At 51.6% G+C, this 22105-nt stretch overlaps 1 protein-coding gene across 2 annotated transcripts in view; it reads right to left on the reverse strand.

Moving 5' to 3' along the window:
* The window catches only part of CRHR2 (corticotropin releasing hormone receptor 2), a 44753-nt gene extending 35646 nt beyond the window's left edge, over nt 1-9107 (reverse strand). For both annotated transcript variants that reach the window (XM_070369491.1, XM_070369489.1), the window contains exon 1: nt 8979-9107. In XM_070369491.1, the coding sequence (XP_070225592.1) occupies nt 8979-9065 (87 nt within the window). In that variant the 5' untranslated portion in view covers nt 9066-9107. The remainder of the gene's footprint in view (nt 1-8978) is intronic.
* Nucleotides 9108-22105: the final 12998 nt, after the last annotated feature.

The raw sequence follows: 22105 nt of genomic DNA on the forward strand, positions 1-22105 counted from the left end.
TGAAAAAGTCATGAGGGAATGCTAAATATGGAGGGATAAAGTAGATGTGGTTATCTCTGTCCTCGAGGGGACCATCTTCTGGTGGGAAAGATGGATAGATAACTAACTTGTTACAGTGTCTATAATTTGCTTAAAAGGAATGGGGTAGCATTACAGAGGAAGTCACACTGATGTGGGCTTTGAAGGTTAAGTAGGAGTTTGCCCAGTTGATAACGGTGGTGCTGGGATAGAGGTGGTGCCGTAAGGGTAAGGGTGGTGTCATAGACAGACAACAACACATGTGCAAAAAACAGGTTGGGAAATGCATGGTGTGAGACTGAACAAAAGCAATGCCCTCTACAGTTCTAACCATTGTCTCCCATTCTTTCCAAGACCACCACTGTTCTTATCCTATGACCAGTGTGTGTGAGTGTGTGCACTTGCATGTGTGTATATGAGATGACTTTTGCACCACCCCAACACTGATATTCCTGATTCTAGAAAGGACTGCCCCTGTAGTGGGTAGCCCCTCCCCTTTCTCCTGCCTGTCAGATGCTCCCTCCCTGGCAGCTGGGTCAATGTTTGCCCTACAATATTCCCAGGACCAGAGCCGGACAGCCCTCAAACATCACGTTCCTCACATCAGGCTTAGTCCATTTCCTGTGCTGGGGCTGGAGGCCACACGCTCACCCTCACCACACCGGCCTGGAGCTCCTAATTAATGACCCCGCTTGGTCAGATGGGAGAGTGAGGGCGGCACAGCCAGCACCCACAAGCACTCACTGCTCCTGGGTTCTGTCAACTGGCTCCACAGGGCTAAGGGCAGAAGGAACTGCTGGGGAGCACAAGTCCTGTGTGTGAGGTTAGTGTGCATAAGGGGTATGTGTGCGGGGCATGTATATGTCTGTGCAGGGTGTGTGCTTGTGTATGTGACTAATATGCATATAGTGTGAGTGCACTATAGGGAGCTTCCTGAGCTGTCGGCCAGGAGCTCTGGCCATTTGGCTTGCAGGACAGACACTGGGGACCATGGTCTTGTTCACATATCCCAGGGATGCCAGGAGCTACCCAGTGTCAGCTTCTTGGGCATCAGGAAGGCCCAACTGCCCAGAGAGCCACCTGCCAGGGGTGAGGTGGGCTGGGGAGGGACACTCTGGGTCCCAACATCCTCCAAGAATTCTGGTGTCCCACCCTCAGCTGGTCTGGGGAAGTGCGGGTGCTAGGCCTGACCCATTACCCCTTTCCAGCCCCCTTCTCTTTGTTTGAGAAGCAGCTGGTAACAGTTTATTTGGGGGATGCGGTGAGTTCCTAGGAAGCCACCAGCCTCTGGAGGTCACTGGAGGAGCAATGCTCAATGCAGAGGTACTCGGCATTGATGGTGGGCTCTGACCGACCAGATATTGCATCTTAGATGCAAGCTCCTTCTCTCAAAGCCCCCAAAGGCCACACTATGGCCCAGTCACTCAGGCATCTCATGTTCAGCTTTAGGTGGGAGTCTGAACACATGTGCTAAGCTCACGGACAGGGACGCAGGACATCCTCCAGTGGGATTCGGGCATTGTGGGGCTGTCCTTGCATCAGTCGCTGTGATCTGAGGCCACAGCTGAGTCTTCTTGCTGAGTAAAGAGGGGGGCACAGCCGCTATGCTCAGTATCGATGTGTGCTGTTCAAGCGTGGGCAAAATGGTGAGCAGATCAGAAAGGGTTTGGAATAACTCCCAGATCTGGGCTCCCTCTCCTTCTAAGCTGGCAAAGACATTCATTCTCTTCAAGGAGCCAGTTGGGTGGATCTGACTCAGCTCAAACCTGCAGCATACTCTGGAGGTGCCTATTTTGGACACAGCCGCTGCTGTGGGTGGTGGTGAGCGGTAGGTGGGCAGGCAGGAGGAAGAAGAGACTGGTGCCCTCAGAAAGCACACAGTGGGCCAGGGAGAGCAGAGACACAGCCACAAATAAATACCCGCAAGGGCTGGGTGATGAGCTGTCAGAGGCGGCAGACTGCAAACACGCCCACATTCAGGGCTCTGGGGTTGCTGCTCCTCAGCGCTGTGGCCTTGGCCAAGTTATCTAGCTTCCTTGAGTCCTGGCCTCCTCCTTTGAAATGAGGATAATACAGGCCCCTGGGATTTGGTGTGCATTAAACAAATTGCTGAATGTCAAGAGCTGGCACATAGAAGGCACATGTTCCATGGTAGCCCTTGCCATGGACTCTAGGAGGGGTCTAGTTAGAGAGTTCAGAGATAGAGGGTTCAAACCCCATTAGAGGGAGTCCCATGGCCTGGATCAAGCCCTTCTCCTCTAGAAAAACCTCCTGGAAACCCTGTGTTCCACCTTCCACATTCTCCAGCCAGTGCAGCTCCCCCTCAGCTCTCAGCAGGCCCCTTCTACAGACAGTGGCCCCTGAAACTACATCCGCACCTCCCTCACAAGGCTCACTGCTCAGAAGTGCTCAGTGGATGCTGGGTGAGGAAACTGGGCATGGAAGTTGAGTCCAAGGGAGGAGGAAGGGTAAGAAGAGCAGAAAGAAATTCTAGGGGCAGGAGTTGGGCAAGCAAAGGCTGAAAGGCAGGGAAGCACAGGGCCTGCTCAGGAAGCAGCGAGCTTCTGGTCTAGGGATGCTATTAATAGGGCAGGACTTCCCTGGTGGTCTGGCGGTTAAGAATCCACCTGCCGATGCAGGGGACATAGGTTCGATCCCTGGCCCAGAAAGATTCCACATGCTACGGGGCATTTAAGCCCACAGGCCACAACTACTGAAGCCTGCCTGTCCTAGACACCCATGCTCTGCAACAAGAGAAGCCACCACGATGAGAAGCCAGCACAGATCAACAAGAAACTAGCCTGTGCTCACCGCAGCTGGAGAAAACCCACCCCAGTAATGAAGACCAATGCAGCCAAAAATAAATAAAAATTTAAAAAGAAAGCAGGGGGTTGGAAAGAGGCTTCTTTGATGTGTAGTCAGCATTTCCTATGTCCTAGATTAAGCTCTGAATGCTTCAGCAAATCCCATTTAATCCTCACAACTGCCACTGAGGTCTCTGTAATGATCCCATTTTACAGGTCAGGCAACTGAGGGCCAGAGTGGTGAAGTCACCACTCAAGGCCACACAATGAGTAAGTAAGGGGCAGAGGCAGGATTGGACAGACAGTCTAGTAGGTTAAGATACACACGGAAGAGCTGGGTAAGAAAGTAAAGGCCTGTGCTCCATGGATGCTGGGAGGACCCTGGCTCCAAACAGGGTGAGTAAGAAGCTGCTCTCACTACTGGAGTGGGGGGCTTCAGGCAGAGAGCTAGGTCATGGCAGGAGAGGAGGCAGACCCAGTCAGTTGGGCAGGGCTGTGCTCAAGAGAGACAAGAAGTCTGGCTTCTGGAACTGACTCTGAGCCCCCTGGAGACCCCTTTATCTCTTGTGTGGTGGACACCTTGGGCTTCTGTACTGATTAGCTCTTGGCTGTTACAGCAGCAGAGAGCTGTCCTTACACCTCACTCCTGCCCCATGAAGCTACAGGCTGCCGGACATCAGGGCCATGTCTGTTTGACTCACATCCAGGTCACAGTTCCCAGTCCAGAGCCTGGCACACAGCAGGTGCTCAATAAATGTCTGTGTGGATGAGACCACGGCCCCCTCCACCAGGTAGAGTGGCACCCTGACCCCCAGCTCTGGGAGCTCAGGCTCTGGGGTTTTCCTGCTTGCCAGGCAGCCTTCTTTCTGAATTCTCCCTTTGAGAATGGCTGGGGTCCTAGTCCCAGTCTCGGTGTGTCTGGAGTCGGAAGCTCTCACCTTAGACGAGGGCAAGGGAGTCGCCCTGGCAGGGGGAGGAGGCAGTGGGTTGAAGCCAAGATGCCAGCTGCTCTTTCTCCACCCTTGGGCCCTGTCCAGGCAGAACCTGTGCCCCAGGGGTCAGGCGGGCTTGAAAGGTGCCATCTCCCTGGAGCCAGGGGGTCTGGCCCGGCCTAGTGCTCCCTCCTGGCTTGGTGACAAGGCTTCCTCTAAAATTAGCCACTGGTCTAAGCCTGGGAGATTTGGGACCACAGGTCCTGCAGCCAGGCTGCCAGTAACTGGAGGGGAACGGGGTGAGCTCCCACCCTGCCTCCTCCTGCTCTGCCCAAGGTCAGAGAGGACTCCTCTGGGAGGGGGAGGAGTCCTCCCCAGGGTTCTCTTTCATTCACCGGTTTCATTGAGCCTGAGCTAAGAATAGAGGCAGGAGAAGCTCAGTCCCTGTCCCGGGGAAGGAGGAGGAGATGAGGGCACTGGGGGACAGGGGAGGAAGGAAGGAGGAGAGAGGGAAGAAAGGGGAGAGGAGGAGAGGAAGACTAGAGGGAGACAGAGGGGCAGAAGGGAGGGAAGAAAGGTTGGGGAGAGCAGACACAGTGGAGGCCATACTGGAGCTGAGGCTGGCTGAGGCAGAGGCTGAGGGACTGGCAGTCAGACGAAGGAAGTGATTCTTTTCTGGTGATTATTTTCTGGAGTATCTGGGCAGGCTTTCTGGAAGGTGCTCTGTTCTAAAAAATCAGCTGCCCAGACCTCTGAGTGAAGAGCCCAGGAGTTCACAGCAGCCTTCCAGCCAGATCTCCCTTCCCCACATGTTTCAGCAGGTACCTCTGCTCAAGATGTCCCATTCTCCCATCCAGTCCACCAGCTTGCCTGGAGAAACTTCCAGGCCTCTCCTTGCCAAGTGTTCTCCCTGGTCTCTGAAAGCTCATGGTCCCTCTCTCACCTCTGTCCCTCTTCCCTGTCCCGTGTCATGCCAGGCTCTGCACACAGATGTCTGAGGGACCAGCAGGGAGAGATAAAGCGGGTGGGGGAGGGGAGGGAAGGCAGGAGCTGCAGGAAGAGGTCTCATAACAGGTCACAAGGCCTAAAATGATCTCTTAATGATCAACTCATCTAATGTCAGTTTGCCTAAGAGTCACCTTTTTCTGATTGTGTTGGTATCTGAATATCTTACATTTTCATCAATAGAACTGAATCTTCAGTCAGTCTATCTCCTTTGAGTCCTGGCCCTACTACCAGTAGATGACTGACCACGTGAACTTGCCTCAGCTTTCTCATCTGTCAAATGGGGGTAAATGGTGATCTTATGTCCCAGGGTGGTTGTGAAGCTTAAAAGCAGTAATGTGTGTCAGGGCTTAGAACAGTATCGAGCATGTGGTAAGCCTGGTGCAGATGCTAAAGAGAATAAACAAAATAAGCTTATGGAATAATATACCCCTCCCTCTGGAAGATTTGAAATGACATCTTATAAAAATAAAATTTTGGATACAATGACCTGAGACAAACTGACTGAGGAGTCCTAAAAATGATGAAAATTAGATAAAGTAGAAAATGACAGTTAAGAGAATACAGAATAGTCCTGTAATTCATAAAGTGCTGCAAATCTGAGACTGACTAGGAATATGAAATTAAATGGGCATTGCCCTCAGACAAATTGGTTTTTTAAAAACATCCTAAAACATCAACAAAATGGCCAAAATGGAGAGACTAAATTAGCTGATTAGGTTAGAAAACACTCAGAGAGTATTTGAATTTGGGAGAAGAGTTATTAGACAAATTAGCTTCTGGTAAATGGCCCCTGAGCTTCCCCACCCCCACGCTGTAGACCCTGGGTATGGGGGGCGGGCGGGGGTGTGCAGGGCCCTGGTCTTGGTCTTGGGGAGGGCTGTGCAGGTTAGGGAGGGTCCAGGCTTCTGGACTCTGTGTTTTCCCCCTTTGCTGAGCCTTCTTGGGACAGATGACCCCACAGGAAGCAATAAAAGTTGTTCTGAGGTCCTGAGGGAGTGTCTTGTTGCCCAGATGTCTGAGGATCTGGACCCAAATAAGACTCTTGGGATCTTCACAGAGGGCGATGCTGTTGTTGTCTAGTCGCTAAGTCGTGTCTGGCTTTGTGACCCCACGGATTGTGGCCTGCCAGGCTCTTCTATTCATGGGATTCTCTAAGCAGGAATACTGGAGTGGGTTGTCATTTCCTTCTTCAGGGATTCTTCCTGACCCAGGGATTGAACCTGTGTCTCCCTCATTGGCAGGCAGATTCTTTACCAGTGTGTCACAGAGGGCGAGGCGGTTTTAATCAAGGATTTTGGAATCCAGTGGCATATTCCTTAGCCTTACTTGCCCTCCATTTCCGTCTGTAAATAAATGTCTCCACCTTCCCAGTGTTTTAGTAAAGGGCTTGGCATGGCGTCTGGTGCCCAAGAAGGCTGTATGATTTCAGCCCTACTTTCAAAGTAGCTTCTCAAGGGCTCAGAGGGCAGCCAGCAGCACCAGAGTGAAGGCTTGGCTCCTCCAGGCCCTTGCAGTGGGGGCTGGCCCAGGGTATCCTCACTACTCAACTGCCTGCTGGAACTTTCACAACTGCAATTGTGAGATCAGGCTCCTCCCCAGGTCAGCGAGTTCTGAGTTCCCCAGGGATAGAAATCCGGTCCCCTCAGGACCACCATGCTCCCTGGAGCCTCATACCATCTCTTCTCAGGGCTGGGACCCTGGAGCCTTCCCTCTAGCTTGCTCTTTTCTCAGTCCCTGTCTAGGACCACCCCATCTCCACCCCGCCATCCTGCCCACCTCCCACTAGATCTCCTCCCAATTCTGGCAGAGGCTCTTATATCTGCACACACTTGTTCTTAGCTCCCATGTGTGTGCTTAGTCGCTCAGTCACATCAGACTCTTTAAGACCCTTTGGACTGTCGCCCAGCAGCCTCCTCTGTCCATGGGATTCTCCAGGCAAGACTACTGGAGCGGGTTGCCATTTCCTCCTCCAGGGGATCTTCCCAAGCCAGGAAACGAACCCGTGTCTCTGGTGTCTCCAGCACTGCAGGTGATTCTTTACTTGCTGAGCCATCAGTTCCCATGACCAGGTAGTAAATACACAATTCTTCACCATTATTTTCTTCCTGCTCATGTCTGCTCTAGGTTATCAACTTCATAGGGTAAAGGCTGATGTTTTCACCCTTGTGTCTTTACCACACATGATCCTGCTTAAATACTGGTTGAATAAAGTATTACTGAATAAATGAGAGGGCTGGAGGCCAGTTCCCTCCTGGGTTCCCTTACTTCCCCACCACCTGCTCCAGGTCACTTACTCTATTTTCATAGACAACAGAAATCTCAGAATAGCTGGAAAAGGATCCAGAAATAAATAGCATTACTACGAAGACCCAGAGCAAGGAAGACTGCTCTTTGGGGCTAGAGAGACCACAGTGCTCTTTAGCAGTTATGCAGTGATAACTTCGGGTGGATAACTAGTTTCTAATCTCAGGCCATCCAGTGGGGCTAGGGGCAGGGCCTGGGTGGACTCTAAGGGGAGAGCAGACTCTTGCCTCTGAGGTTCCCCGTCCTTACGTCCCTGGGACCCAGGGTAACCTCCCACAGACTCTTCCACCTGCTCTGGAGTCTGGGGCAGCAACCAGCAACCCTCTCCATCTAACCAGCTTGGGCAGTTGGAATCATGGCTCCCAGAGGGGCAGGGCCAAAGGGCAACCCTGGTCCTAACACCAGCTCTCTTAGAAGGCACCCACCCAGGGAACAAGTGCTAGGGGGCAAAAGAGCTCAGAGAAGACATCAGGAGTAGGAATGAGAGGTTGTGGGCAGTAGTGAATCTACTCCACAGCCTCCACCCCTCCCTGCAATGTTGTTAAAAGGACCTGGCAGGTCCAGGGACTATCTGACCACTGGGGCACTGACCACACTTGGCACAGTGCCCCGTCCTGTCTTCCACCTAACCAGACCCCCTGGAAGGGCAGGGCCCCTCGTGTCTTCATCTCAAGTGCCTGGTACAAAACCCCAGCTGTATTTACTGAGTGCTAACTCCGTGCCAGGCACAGTCACAACCATTCCTCATGACAACCTTATTCATTAAGCACCAAAACCATTCTCATTTTACCCAGGAGGAAACTGAGGGGAAACGTGAGTAGCCTGCCCAAGGTAACAACACTAATCAGCAAAGCAGGGATTTGATCAGGTCTGTTGGCAAAACCACTTTGCCACAGACAGTGGACGCTCAAGGAGTCCTCTGTGACATATGGGGATGGGACCAGGCCTCCTGACCTCCATCCTGGCTCTGACCCTTGCCCTGCATGGCCTCGAACACTTTTAATGTCGTGGCTCTTCATGAAAAGAGTGGCCCTCCCTCTCTGAACCTCAGTTTCCCCATCTGTAAAATAGGGAAAGAGTTAGAGATCAATTCCTCCCACATCCATTTCTGGGTATCACTCCCTCCCAACCTCACCCCTACTTCTTCAGCTCTTTCTGTGCAGCTCTTTTCCATCTCAACACCCCCAGCTCCCACCTGCAGACCCTGACTCTGGCCAGTGTGCACACCCACAGCTTTGGGCATGGGGAGATACTTAAAGCTTTGAGAAATGCTTGGCAAGGTTGGTTCCCCCAGGTGTCCCCTTTGCTCCATTGCTCATTTGATACTGAGGGATGCCTGGTTTCAGGCACTGAGACGAGGGTGGGGACTGGCCTGCCTGCAGGAGATAGGGGACAGCTCTCTGGGGATCCCTTGCGGGGAAGGACCAGAACCGGGATGGGGTAAGGAAGGGACTTGAGGCTCCTACAAGGAAGGGGGAGTGCAATCCATGGAAGAGGGGACAAAGTGGACAGAGACTAGGAATTCCTGGACCTAAGGAAAGGGCACGTCCTAGACACTAGGGCATCTCCCCGCACTAGGGCATCTCCCCGCATGCTCTGCTCATCCACACGGGCTGCTAAGTCCCATCCTAGCTGGTGTTAAGAGTTTCATCTCCCTCCCCTTCCCCCTCATTTAGGCAGGATATCTCCATCCCATCACCGTGTGCAGGGATCCCCAACTCCATGCCAGCCACCAAGTCCTAAGACCTTTTCCATCCATCTGCTAACAGGGCTGAGCGAAACTAAATCCAGTAACTAAGCAGTGAGCCCCCCACCCTCCATCTCGCCCCCTCGCAGTCAGGAGAGCACAGAGCTCCAGCTCCCAGCACCCTCACCCGGAGAACAGTCCCCCATCGCCACACCCGACACTTACTTTAAGCAGTGGCGGGAGAAGGCAGAGCAGACAGAGGACACGGTGCGGGACGTGGAGGAGGCTTGGGGGCCCCGCGGGACCCCCCATGCCCTGTGCGGCCGCGGACAGGAGCCCACCTCCCAGCGCGGCCGTCCCGCCCCGCCCTTTGACTCCGGTGCCTCCCACCGTCCTCCGCTACCGGTCAGAGCGGAGTGGGCCCCTCCCTCCCCAACGCGCCGGCGGCCGAGGTATGGCCCTGGGCACTGGGGGTATCTCCCGCCTCCCCCGCCCGCAGGGACACCGCCCCAAGGCCCGCCCCCTCCAGGTTATTTATAACGGCGCCGGGCAGCGGCTTCTGCCTAGGCAGCCAGAGCCCAGTCTCTGCCCCCGGAGAAGGGGTTAATGCCTGGCACCTTTGCCAGGGCTGGAGCTCCCTGCTCCGGGGAGAGAGGAACTGAGAAAGGGAGGAGGGGGTCTTGGTTGTGGCCAGAGCACTGAATAGGCTGGGTAGATCGCATCCCCACCAGGCTTTCTAGCCCTGCCCGCATCTTCTAATTGTCCCGGGGAACTTTTAACAGGCACCATGCCTACTGGAGACTTCCCTGTTGGCTCAGACAGTAAAGGGTCTGCCGGCAATACAGGAGACCCAAGCTCAATCCTTGGGTTGGGAAGATTCCCCTGGAGAAGGGAAAGGCAACCCACTCCAGTATTCTTGCCTGGAGAATTCCATGGACAGTGGAGACTCCTGGGCTACAGTCCATGGGGTCACGAAGAGTCTGACATGACTGAGAGACTAACACTATACCTATTGGGACAATTGAAATTCCTATGTGGAGGCCAAATTAAATAATAGCTCTGTATCAATGTTCAACTTGCTGATTTTGATGACTGCACTGTGGAGTCTTGTTCTTATGGAGTAATATTTAGGGCTACAGGGGCACCATGTCTCAAACTTATTTTCAGATGCTTCAGAAATACACATACACATGCACACATAAATACATGCATAGTGATAAAGAGAACAATATACCAAATGAGGCAAAATGTAAATAATTGGGAACTGTGAGCAACTACATGTGTTGGATCATTCTTCCAAGTATTCTGTAAATTCAAAATAAAAGGCTAAAAACTGTATTAAAAAAAACAAGGACAATAAATGCAGTGATGCCAGGCCCCGCCCAGAGCCTCTGCTTTTATAGGTTGGGATGGGGCCCAGGCATTGATATGTTTCAGTAGATTTTACAGGGATCCTGATACCAGGCAGGGCTGAGTGATGCTGGTCTCAGATAGGGACAGGTCCAGACTGGGGCTGGAGGTGAGACTAGTTCTCTGGGAGCCCTTGAAGCAGCTTCTGGAACTGTCCCAACAGGTGGGCCTGGTGTGCAGAGTTGAAAAAGCTTAAGCAACAGTTCCAATGTTGTTAGGATCTGAGGGGAAAGCATTTGAGGAATGTGATTAGTGAGGCACTGAGCTTTCCTGGGAGGGTGCAGCCCAAGTTCAAGAAACTTAGACCGTTTATGTTCATGCTGGTCTCTGCCTGGGACACTTTTCTGTCCCTCAAGTCCTCCCATCCTCTACCTTCTTCCTCCAGGTAGCCCTTCCTGACTGTGCCTTCAGCTTCCACATCACCCTCCCCTGAAATCTTAGGGTCTAAATCTGAGCCTCTGGCTCCTCCTTGATGTACATTGTTTGCTGAAGGCCCTTGAATGACGTTGGTCTCCAACCAGCTTGGCAGGGAGGCTGGAGGCACTTCTTTTTATTTCTTCTTCTCTTTCTCCTCTGTTGTCCAAGTCTAGCTCCTGTGGTGCAGAGGCATCTTTATGGGGAAAGCAAAGCAAGAGTCGACCAGATCTCCCCGTTCATTTGAAGGTGACAGGGGGAAACCCCTGAGACAGGATATGGCTTTACCAGACCCAGTCAGATAGGCTTGGTCAGAGAGGGCTCCTGGCAGGAGATGACCACTCAGCAGGACTTTGACTGAAGGGTGGGGAGACTCAGAAAGAGAGTTGATGGGTCATCATGAGTATCACCAGTCCTTTTCAGCCGTGTTACCGGAGCAGCACCTCCGCGGCCAGACTCACAGTGGGTGCTGTTGAGCAGAGAGCAGAGGCTCTGACCTCAAGGTCAGCCTCGTTGCCTGTGCAGAGAGTGCCAGCAGAGGGAAGCAGATGTGGAGCCAATGAGATCTGGGTGTAAGTAACTGTGAAGGGAGCTGAGAGATGGTACAAGGTGCATGGCAGCTCAGGGAGTAATGGAGGACTCCAGGGAAAATGTGCTACAGGAGACTTTTGAATGATTTAAAGTGGGGTTAGGGAGGGCGGAAGCTAGGAGATACGCAAGCACAGCTGGCTGGCCTGGGTGTCTGGCTGGGGTGGGGACAGTGGAGGGCCAGGCGGTGGAGGACAGGCCGCAAGGAAGCTAGATCTGCTCTAGTCCTAGGAGGGTCTGCAGAGCAGACAGGGTGCTGGGTCCTGATTCCTCTCTGGCCAGGGATTCTGTGTGTGCTTCAAAATCAGTGTCCTTCCGCAGCCTTGAATGTTCATTGGAGGGCATCTCTTGGACAACTAGAGCCACATTTTGCACCAACGTAGGAATTGATCCCCAGGAACCCAGGAGTTTACATCTTCCAACCCCCAAGGGCTTGCTTTGCCATTGACTGGCTGGTGCTCCTTTGCCTGGAGGTGAACCAACTCTAGACGTAATTAACAGTTGGGGCTCCCAGGCATCTCACTGCTGCGGGTCTCCCTTCCCTTCTCTGTCCTGCTGTCCCCTCTCTCTTACCAGTCTCTTCTGGGAGCACCTCCCTTATGAGTGCTGTATGGGAATTCCCATCTCATTGCTGGGGACCTACAGGAGCCCAGAAGGTTAGGAAAGTCTGGACTTGGCCCTCCTAAATGGAATGGCTTAAAAACATATAGCAACAACAATACAAGACATACAAACATTTTTGAGCCCCTAAATTGTCCCCTGGACAGCTCTTCTCTGCTCTCAGAGATTGTTGGTGGCAGAAGAGACCCTGCCTGAAGCTATTGATCTGGGCAAGGCTAATACAAAGTGTCATTTATAAGCTTTCTGTTCCTAAGGGAAAACTGGGGCAGAAGACACTTTTATTTATGAAAATGCCTATATGGCCCTTTTTTGATTATGAAAGATGAACTGAGGGTGGTCTAAAAGGGAGGTGGGTGATTTCTTTGTAAAATAAAGCAGTGGAAATTCTGAAATTTAGCTCAGTTTGGCATCTGAGACAGTGAAAGGAGTAGAAGGGCTGGAATCTGAGCTGAGGGTTGTCCCAGGGGCTCAGAGAGAAAAGGGGGACAAGGACCACAGGGCAAGGCAGGTCTGGGGAGGGGCGGGCTGGAAGGGCCTCCTAGCAGTGTGAATGGTCAGTGAACATTAGCGACGGGGCTGTAATTACCCTCCTCCTCCACTACCCTCACCTTTAGAAATAGTGCACCCCACAAGAGAGCAGGTGCCAGTGGTGTTTGGAGAACGAGGCCAGGTGCTGGACCCATGTGTGGACAGAGCTGGAGAGGGGTCAGCAGAGGCAGGAAGTGGGAGGGTATTGGACATTTTGTCTGGAATGGTCTTGTCCTTCTGAGCAATGCTCCATTCTCTGTCCCAGTGTTTCTCAATGTATTTTTTTCATTATCACTCCTCCCTCCGAAAGGAGGCCATTTTAGATTTCTTTTTTCCTATTTTCCCTCCCTGCTATGAAATTTTAATGCCACAGACATATTGTGTGTCTGTTTATGTACTATAGTTCTTTGGTGGGCCATCAACCCTTATAATATCTTGCCTTCCAAGAACCACTTTTTTGCTTCCTTAGGAGCATGATTCTTCTCCTCCACCTTCCCCCAGAGTGCAAGTTCTAATTCAGCCATGTGATTGAATTGGGCCAATGCAATCCATCAGGCCAGACAGACAAGAGGGCTTCACCCCACTGAGCACAGTTGGTTGGTGCAAGAGTGGGCAGCTGGTGTGAACTGACCCAATCGGAGTTCTTCCCTTGGGTTTTTGAACTTTGCATGTAAGAGAAAGACTACTGCTTTCTTGGAGAAACTGACAGATGCAAACTGCAGCAACTGCAGGATGTTGACTGTTGTCTGGGGAAAGCCAAGCTGAAGGAAAGAGGAGCAGAGAAAAGAGGAGGGGAGAAGGTCCTGGTAACCTTTGAGTCTCTGGTTCCAGTCCAGCCAGAAACCCACTGTGCCTCTGCCCCCAGAAAGGAACTTTCAGTAAATCTTCCCTGATACCCTGAGCTAATCTGAAGTGTCTTTCTATGTTGACAATCCAAGGAATTCTGATCAACACAGAAGCATCAAGAACTGAACATAGAGATTTTCCTGGGTGCCCAGTGGTTAAGACTCTAAGCTCCCAGTGTGGATGGGGTGGGGTGGGGCGGGGCTGGGTTTGATCCCTGGTCAGAGAACTAGATCTCACATATTGCAACTATGAGTTTGTATGCCGCAACTAAGGCCTCATCCACACAGCTAGATAAATGAATAAAAAGAATTGAACAGTAGAGTTTAGAACAAAAGTGAGAAAGAAAATGGAAAATACCCCATCCCCATGTCTGGGAACCAGAATTGTTAGGGAGAGCCTGAGTTTCTGTAAGTCTAATGGGCAGGGACAGTCAGGTCATGGTGTTGGCTGTGAAAGGAAAGGTGATTTTGGAGGACATTTGGGTTGCACGTGTCTCTGAGCAGGGGAGGGACAGAGCTGGATGGGCTTCTAGAACACTTGCTTGAGCAGCAGGGTGGTTGGTCTTGGGTCAGAGCAACAAGTCTGAAGTTAAGGAGAAAGCAGAGTGGCTGGGGGCATTGGCCCAGGCAAGAGATAAGAGGACATCTCAGTCCCAAGTCTGTTGGGAAGGCAGGGCCTGCACCACGAAGGGGACGTTGGCCAGGCTCCTTGTCCTGCCTTGTGGGGCCACTGCCCTGACACCATCTCTCATCTTGCCGCCTAGCCATTTATGACGCTATTTCCTTATTTTAGCTGTCCTCACACCCATTTAGCCTCAGACTGCAGAGTATGCTTTTGTGATGCAATTTCAGAACACAGTGTTATAGCGTTGCTGAAAAAACAGGCATTGATTTTGCTCACTATTTGCTTTTATTTTTTCTGTGGGTTCTGTGGGCCATTACTTTGGTCTCTCTCTTGGTCTTTTTTCCCCTCCCAAATCCTGGTTCAGGGAAGCCAGATCCAAGTCTGAGTTGTGATCAGCTTTGTTGTCACTCGTCTCTAAAGGAAAACAAGTCCTCATGTTTGATTAATGGGGATTAAGTCAGCTCTGGCAGAGTTCTTACCGACTCACCAAAGAGCCTTGAATTTTGTGCCTGGAGAACAGCTGTGGGACTTGTACTTTCCAGAATAGCCTGGACTCCTGGGCTGAGTGGCACTTGGGGTCTGGCTCCTGGTTGTCGTGTCTGTGGTTTCACAGCTGCCCCTGTGTCCTGTGCAGGCTCCTCCCAGGGCAGGCACAGTGGTTTGGATTGAGCAGAAACCCATGGAAGGGATGCTGATGGCAGTGCGGGTCAGGCCAGTCTGCTGCTACCCTCTGGGAAAGGGTCTGGTCTCTGGTGTCTGCTCCACTCCAGTGTCTGCCGTGGCCCCTATGACTTAACTCTCTCTACCTTTCTCCTCAGTGGCTATACCTGTAAAATGAAATAGTAGCGCCTATTCTCAATAGGATTGGAGGAGCATAACCACTTCCTGGAAACGCAAGGGAAGATCTTTATGGTCACTCTGCTTGTTCAGTTCAAAATCAACAAATATTGAGGACCTACTATGTGCAAGGTCCTATGCAAGGCGTGAATGTGGGTGCCTAGAATGGAGTAGGTTCCTAACAAGTGTTTGTCAAGCTAGCAGATGACTGGGGATAACTACAGGAGTCTTGGAGGAAGAGGCTTGGAGCAGTCAGGGACAGAGGGATTTGAGAAGGCCCTGGCACAATGGGCAGACTCTGAATGTTTCCAGTCAAGTCTGCCTTTCCTGGACTCCCATAAGCACACTGGGCAGGAAGGAGGAGGACTGTCCTTAGTATGAATTCAGCAGTCATGGAGCATCTGCCAAGTGCAGGATGCAGGGAGATAAGACATACTGGTTGTCCCAGAGTGGTGGGGAGACAGACTAGTGAACAGGCCAGGGCTGTGAGGGTCAGTGAGTGTGGGTCACTAATACCATCTAGCCCCCAGGTTGTCAGAGGATGAGCAGAGCGCAGCTGGGTGAGGGTGGAAGTGTGGAGGCCAGAGGAGGGGCAGTCAGAGAGGACAGAGGGCCTCCCAGAGAAAGTGAGAAAGCGAGAGTCTGGGGGAGGAGGAGGGATGGCTGGGAGGTGGGGGTGGAGTTAGTCGTGGTTGGGGATGGGGAGGTGGTGAGACCACTGAAGTGAGGATGAGCAGTGGGCAGAGTCCCGAACAGGGGGCACGTGGGCCGGATAAAGCAGGTAGTGGAGGAACTAGCTGTGGCAGTGACAGGGTCACATGGGCACTGCAGAGAGAACAGAGTGGTCAGGGGCTTAGCTGGGACATGCCCCAGAGGCAGGAGACAAGTCAGAAAGCTCTAAGGATCGGAAGTGCCAGTGGCCGGAGTCCTGGTCCTGACGCAGCTCCCCAGAGAACATCAGGGCTAGAAGGACCTTAATAGTCACTCAGTTCCCACCCCACTTTGCAGATGAGAAGCCAAGACCAGTGAAGGCAGTGCAGGAAGGCCTCCCTCCTGAAGGCTGCTCCCAGGCTGCACCTCTGGCTGGTCCCTCCCTTCTCCTGGGCCAGACTCCCTCTGCTTTGGGGTAACATGTGAGTATCCCAGATGGCAAGAGCCCAAGACATAGCTCAATAAAAGGTGAGTATTCTGTGAGGCTGGTGGGGCCTGGATTCAGCCTTTTGCTGGCAAAATATCAGGCCCAGTGACTGGCAGCTTGGCAGCATAACTTACCAGCTGTCAGCCCTTGGCAAAAAGCTTCACCCCCTGGGCCTCAGTCTTCTCATCTGTCAAATGGGGATAAGGATGTCTGTGATTAGACTGCCTTACATCATACCCCGGGTCATGGAAGAGGCTGGAGAAGTTCAGATTCCCAGGGGCCTGGTCTCCCTGTCAGGGTCCCTGGTCTCTGCTCGGGCCCTCTCCATGTGGGATTTGTTTGATGGCCTTCTGGGCAGACACTCTCCTGGCCCGGGGTACAGTTGAGGTGGGGTGGTGGTTCTGCCTTGTTTCATCCACCAGCGCCAGTCTGTCAGTGCTGTGGGGTAAAGTCCGCTTCCTTCCGTTTTGAGCTCTTTTCCACAGTCCTCAGCCCTTGCTGGAACATAACCTGACAATGACAAATTACAGGCCATGAAGGTTATGACAGCTGAAGACTTACACCTCCTAATTCACCCCCTTTAATCTTCCCAAGATACACAGAAAAATCAGCTGTACCGAAGGCTAGAGCTAGGCCAGAAACAAGAAACATTTAGTCAGAGCTCTAAGAAAGTCCTAAACCAGGATTCTGGGTCTCCCTGGGCCCTGCCTTCCGGTCAATATGCTTGCGTCCCAACCGTGGAGGGGCAGGGGACTGCTTTCCCCTGGGCCTTGCCCATCCATAGCTCTTTCCATGTGACAACAGCTGTCCTTGGAGGTTTAGCTCAAGTTGGTGTAAGCACGTTATCCCACATCCCAGGGGAGGTTCAGTGACCTCTCTGGGGGGTCGTGAATTCCAGGGAGCTCATGTTCTCATGGTCACCTCTGGTCAGAGTCCCAGCTTCTGCTGGCCTCTTGTCTTGCCCTTGTCTCTCTGTTTGGCTTACATAGACCCACACATGCATTCCCCCTGGGCCCTTGACCATGGACTCGGGTGCCGCTACTCCAGCTATGTGGAAGGTCAACCACGAGACCCTTCTTCCTCTTGCTAAGTCAAGACCCTCCTGCTCCCGCTGGCTGTGCCTGGATCCGCTGCCTTGAAACTCACCCCTGCCAGGCCCTGGCCCCACTTACCCCTGCCTGGGGACAGAGGATGTACAGAGCCCAGTGCATTGTCTGCTGGGAAATAGGGAGGGAGAGTAGTCTTCTGTTAGAAGCCCCAAAGGAGGTGCTGTGAAGAAGAACTAAAGAGCCTCTTGATGAAAGTGAAAGAGGAGAGTGAAAAAGTTGGCTTAAAACTCAGCATTCAGAAAACTAAGATCATGGAATCTGGTCCATCACTTCATGGCAAATAGATGGGGAAACAGTGGAAACAGTGGCACACTTTATTTTGGGGGGCTCCAAAATCACTGCAGATGGTGACTACAGCCATGAAATTAAAAGATGCTTGCTCCTTGGAAGAAAAGTTATGACCAAACTAAACAGCATATTAAAAGGCAGAGACATTACTTTGCCAACAAAAGTCCATATAGTCAAAGCTATGGTTTTTCCAGTAGTCATGTATGGATGTTAGAGTTAGACTATAAAGAAAGCTCAGCACTGAATAATTGATGCTTTTGAACTGTGGTGTTAGAGAAGACTCTTGAGCATCCCTTGGACAGCAAGGAGATCCAACCAGTCCATCCTAAAGGAAATTAGTCCTGAATATTCACTGGAAGGACTGATGCTGAAGCTCCAATACTTTAGCCACCTGATGTGAAGAGCTGCCTCATTGCAAAAGACCCCAACGCTAGGAAAGAATGAAGGTGGGAGGAGAAGGGGATGACAGAGGATGAGATGGTTGGATGGCATCACCAACTCAATGGATATGAGTGAGTAAACTCCGGGAGTTGGTGATGGACAGGGAGGCCTGCTGTGCTGTGGTTTATGGGGTCGCAAGGAGTCGGACACGACTGAGCAACTGAATGACTGACTGACTGCCTGGGTGTGTGTAGTGGACAGTGCCCTTCATGGGTGGGTGTGCCCAGAAGCCACCAGAGAGGCGAGACTGAGACCAGCATGGTGCATTCAGGGTACTCCTTCCCTCTGGCCTCTGGTCTACCCTGACGTACCCCCATGGGTCTCAGAGCTACTCTGCTACCTGACTTTGCCTGTGTTCATCAGGGCTTTCTAGGGAAACAGAACCAGTAAGATATGTATACACAAAAAGAGATTCATTTTGAAAAATTGGCTCACACAGATGTGGAAGCTAGAAAGTCTGAAATCCATAGATGAACTGGCAGGTTGGAAATTCAGGGGAGAGTTTGTATTGCAGTCTTGAGTCTGAAATATGCCAGGCAAGGCAGATAGACTGGAAATGCAGGCAGGGTTTCCAGGTGGCAGTCTTGAGGCCGAATTCTTTCATCTTTGGGGAAAAGTTCTTTCATCACCCCCACTTGGGGAAATTCTTTCATTTTAGTTGCTGCACGCAGGTTTTCTCTAGCTGTGGTGAGTGGGGGCTACCCTCTATCTGCCATGTGCGGGCTTATTGCGGTGGCTTCTGCTGTGGAGCTCAGGCTCTGGGGCACAGGCTTCAGGAGTTGTGCCTGGGCTCAGTAGTTGCAGCTCACAAGCTCCAGAGCATGGGCTTAAATGGTTGTGGCACACGGGCTTAGTTGCTCTCCAGCATGTGGGGTCTTCCTGGACCAGGGTTTGAACCGATGTCTCCTGCATTGTAAGTGGATTCTTAACCACTGGGCCACCAGGGAAGCCCAGTCCTTTTTAATACTAAGAAAAATTTATTTTAAAATGTAGGAATTTGTTATGCTTGTTCTGGGGAATGAGAAAGGGTTTCTCTAGACCTCTCAGGTGGGTTCATGTGGGCATTTAAGCAAGGCTACTGTGGAGGAGACCCCAGGGGTCCTGAACCCTAGGCTTGAGTCTTCCCCCATCACACTGAACAGGCTCATGGTTTCTGGCTCTAGTTGGAAATTTGGGGGCCAAGGGCTGCAAGGAGGGTGCGACCCCTGGGTTAATTCAAGGCCTGGAGCCTGGGGTGTCTAGTTTCCCCCTCTGTATTGTTGTTCGGTTGCTGAGTCGTTTCTGACTCTTTGCGACCCCATGGACTGCAGCACACAGGCTTCCCTGACCTTCCACCTACCCCACATACAAACCCCCAGGGAGTGGTGGGTGAGGGAATACTGAGAGAGCTGCTTTTGGGTCAGACGAGGACACAGTGCACAAATAAACTCCAGCCAGGCGTTGCAGAGTCCTGGTGGGAGTCAGAGAAGAGACCAGCCCCTTAGGACTACTGAAGGCCATGCTCTATAGATAGCTTGCAGATGAGCTTGTGGCCAGCATTTCACCCCAGACTGTCTTCTCAGCAACCTCTGCCCCGTGGTCACTTGGTATGAGTTAGTCCTTCTCCAGCCCTTTCTGTGGACCCAGCCCTCTGTCACCCTGTCTCTGGGAGGATGGGAAGAGGTGAACCAGGCTGATCCAGGGGGATGAGAGGAGAAGCAGAGGAAAAATTCAGGCCCCATTTTCTGGGGCTTTGAGTCCGCCCCAGTCAAGGAACAGCCCAGAATGGGGTATTGGAGGCTGCGAATATGTTGAGGAGGGGTGGAGGCCATGGGTGCTGGAACAGTCAGAGGAGAGGAGATGAGAACCCAAGGATGCATGCACGTAGTCGGTGGAGAGAAGAAGGGAAAGAGTCATTCCTATTGCCTTCAGGGAAGGTAATCACATTTTTCTTATAAGGAAGTATTTTCATGAGGAATGTGAAATCCCACATTTAAATTCTTGACTTCTGCATTTCCAAGTAGTCGACTTTGTGAGTTACCAGAAATTAAAATAATAGCAACTGAGGCATACATAGCTGAGTTCCCTGCTAGGCATGACTCTAATCCCTTCACATAGACAGTATGATGCTGATGCTGCTGCTGCTAAGTCACTTCAGTCGTGTCCGACTCTGTGTGACCCCATAGACGGCAGCCCACCAGGCTTCCCCGTCCCTGGGATTCTCCAGGCAAGAACACTGGAGTGGGTTGCCATTTCCTTCTCCAATGCATGAAAGTGAAAAGTGAAAGTGAAGCCGCTCAGTCGTGTCCGATTCTTAGCAACCTCATGGACTGCAGCCTACCAGGCTCCTCCGTCCATGGGATTTTCCCGGCAAGAGTACTGGAGTGGGGTGCCATTGCCTTCTCTGCATAGACAGTATAGACTTACATAATTCTCACAAAACCTTACTGTTGTCTCTGTTTTAAGGATGGAGAAACTGAAGCACAGAGAGATTAAGCAGTGGGCCCAGGGTCACAGGGCCAATAGGTAATGGCCCGAGGAGTCGGATCCAAGCAGTGAGGGTCAGGAAGCCATGATCTTAGCTACCATGCTAAGGTGTCTTTCTGCAGGTAGGGCCACCTAAGGTCTGTAGGTTTTTAGAAACGTCACTCTTGTTTTCTATGAAGTGAGAACTCTCCCCGTACCCAGCTCTCCTGCATTTCAGGGCCCACCTGGGCATCAATGACCTGGCCCCTTGGCTGGTCCGACCAGGAGGCTGCTTGTAAAGGGAGAATTGGAATTTCACTCAAAAGCCTTTTCTTCCCTTAAGGATGGTGCTCTCAAACTGAGCACTGGAGCCATTTATTCAGTGATAATAGGAGGTGTTTGTTCGGAGAACTGCGTCTCTTGGCACAATCTGCTAATGTTCTCTTTGGCGTGTATATAGAATGTTGACAAAGGAAATTCATATTTGTCCTGCATTTCCCTTGGCTGCTCAGGAAGGAGGAGAAATTGATTTTTGAACATAACATAAATACCATCAGAGGCTGCCCCATACTTTCATTCTGTGCAAGGTCTTATGTGTGCCTCAAAGGGGCTCAGTAGACACTGATTAAAGCTGGACAGTCCACTGTATTCTAGCTGTGTGACCGTGGGTGTGTTGCTTCAGTACTCTGGGTCACAATTCTCTTTGTATAGTGGAGCTAGGCAATGGCACCCCACTCCAGTACTCTTGCCTGGAAAATCCCATGGACAAAGGAGCCTGGTAGGCTGTAGTTCATGGGGTCGCTAAGAGTCGGACATGACTGATCGACTTCACTTTCACTTTTCACTTTCCTGCATTGGAGAAGGAAATGGCAACCCACTCCAGTGTTCTTGCCTGGAGAATCCCAGGGTGGGCTGCCATCTATGGGGTCGCACAGAGTCGGACACGACTGAAGTGACTTAGCAGCAGCAGCAGTGGAGCTCAGAATAGGACCTATTAGAGTCTCTGCCTCCTGGGATGGCTCAGAGGGGGACATGGATTAATCAAAGCAGAAGATACTTCAGTGCCTGAACTGTGGTATACTCTCAACGAGTCTAGCTGCTATGACAGGCTTTACATAGGAAAGTGAACTCGAATGTGATCAGGATGGAGGAAGTCACCCAGGTGATCCAGACCAGAAGTGACATTGATCTTTTACAAAGACTCCTGTTATGATGAAAGTCTGGTGATAACTGGAAAATTCATATACAAAATAGAGAGGCTAACCTGGTGGTTCAGATTGTAAAGAATCTGCCTGCAATGCTTGATCCCTGGATCAGAAAGATCCCTTGGAGAAGCAAATGTCTACCCACTCCAGTATTCTTGCCTGGAGAATCCCATGGACAGAAGAGCCTGGTGGACTACAGTCCATGGGGCCGAAAAGAGTCGGACATGACTGAGCGACTAACACTTTCAACACTTCAGAGAACATCTACTTTGATTCCCTTCCTCGTAGATGTGGAACCTGAGGCTCAATGAGGGGTGAGGTGTGCTCAGCCTCCTCAGTGAAGCTCTGCTAGAGACAGAACTTGTGTCCCCCTGGATGGGGGGCTGCACTGCTTCTCCAGATTCACTTCTCTGTCCATGACTCTGAACTGATCAGAGGTTTGAAGGTCAAAGAATTGGCAGATTGCCTTTGGGAAAGGGCAAACACAAGTTAGCATGTTTGGCACTGTAGTGGTGTCAGGATTCACCTAGGGAGGGACCGAGGCCATTGGTTTAATAAGACCTATTACCCGTGTGTGTGACTAGTTAACCAGAGACTTCTTTCCAAGAGGGTCTCACCATGATTTCTGTCCTGTCCATTGAGGTCTGAACCTATGGGGCCATATGCATTTTCTAGATCATTGCAACCACAGTGGTGACATTGTAGGGTCCAGAGATGCCTTTCTGTCCAGCTCATGGGGGTGGGGGAGAAGGTGACACCAAGAGAAATATTATTTGCCTCTTAGCTAGTTGGTGATAGGTTGAAGACCAGAACCCAGAATTTCTAACTTCCCAACCAGGAATCTGGCTGCAAGAAAAT

The sequence above is a fragment of the Bos mutus genome, chromosome 4, assembly GCF_027580195.1.
Source record: "Bos mutus isolate GX-2022 chromosome 4, NWIPB_WYAK_1.1, whole genome shotgun sequence".
NCBI classification, from domain to species: domain Eukaryota; kingdom Metazoa; phylum Chordata; class Mammalia; order Artiodactyla; family Bovidae; genus Bos; species Bos mutus.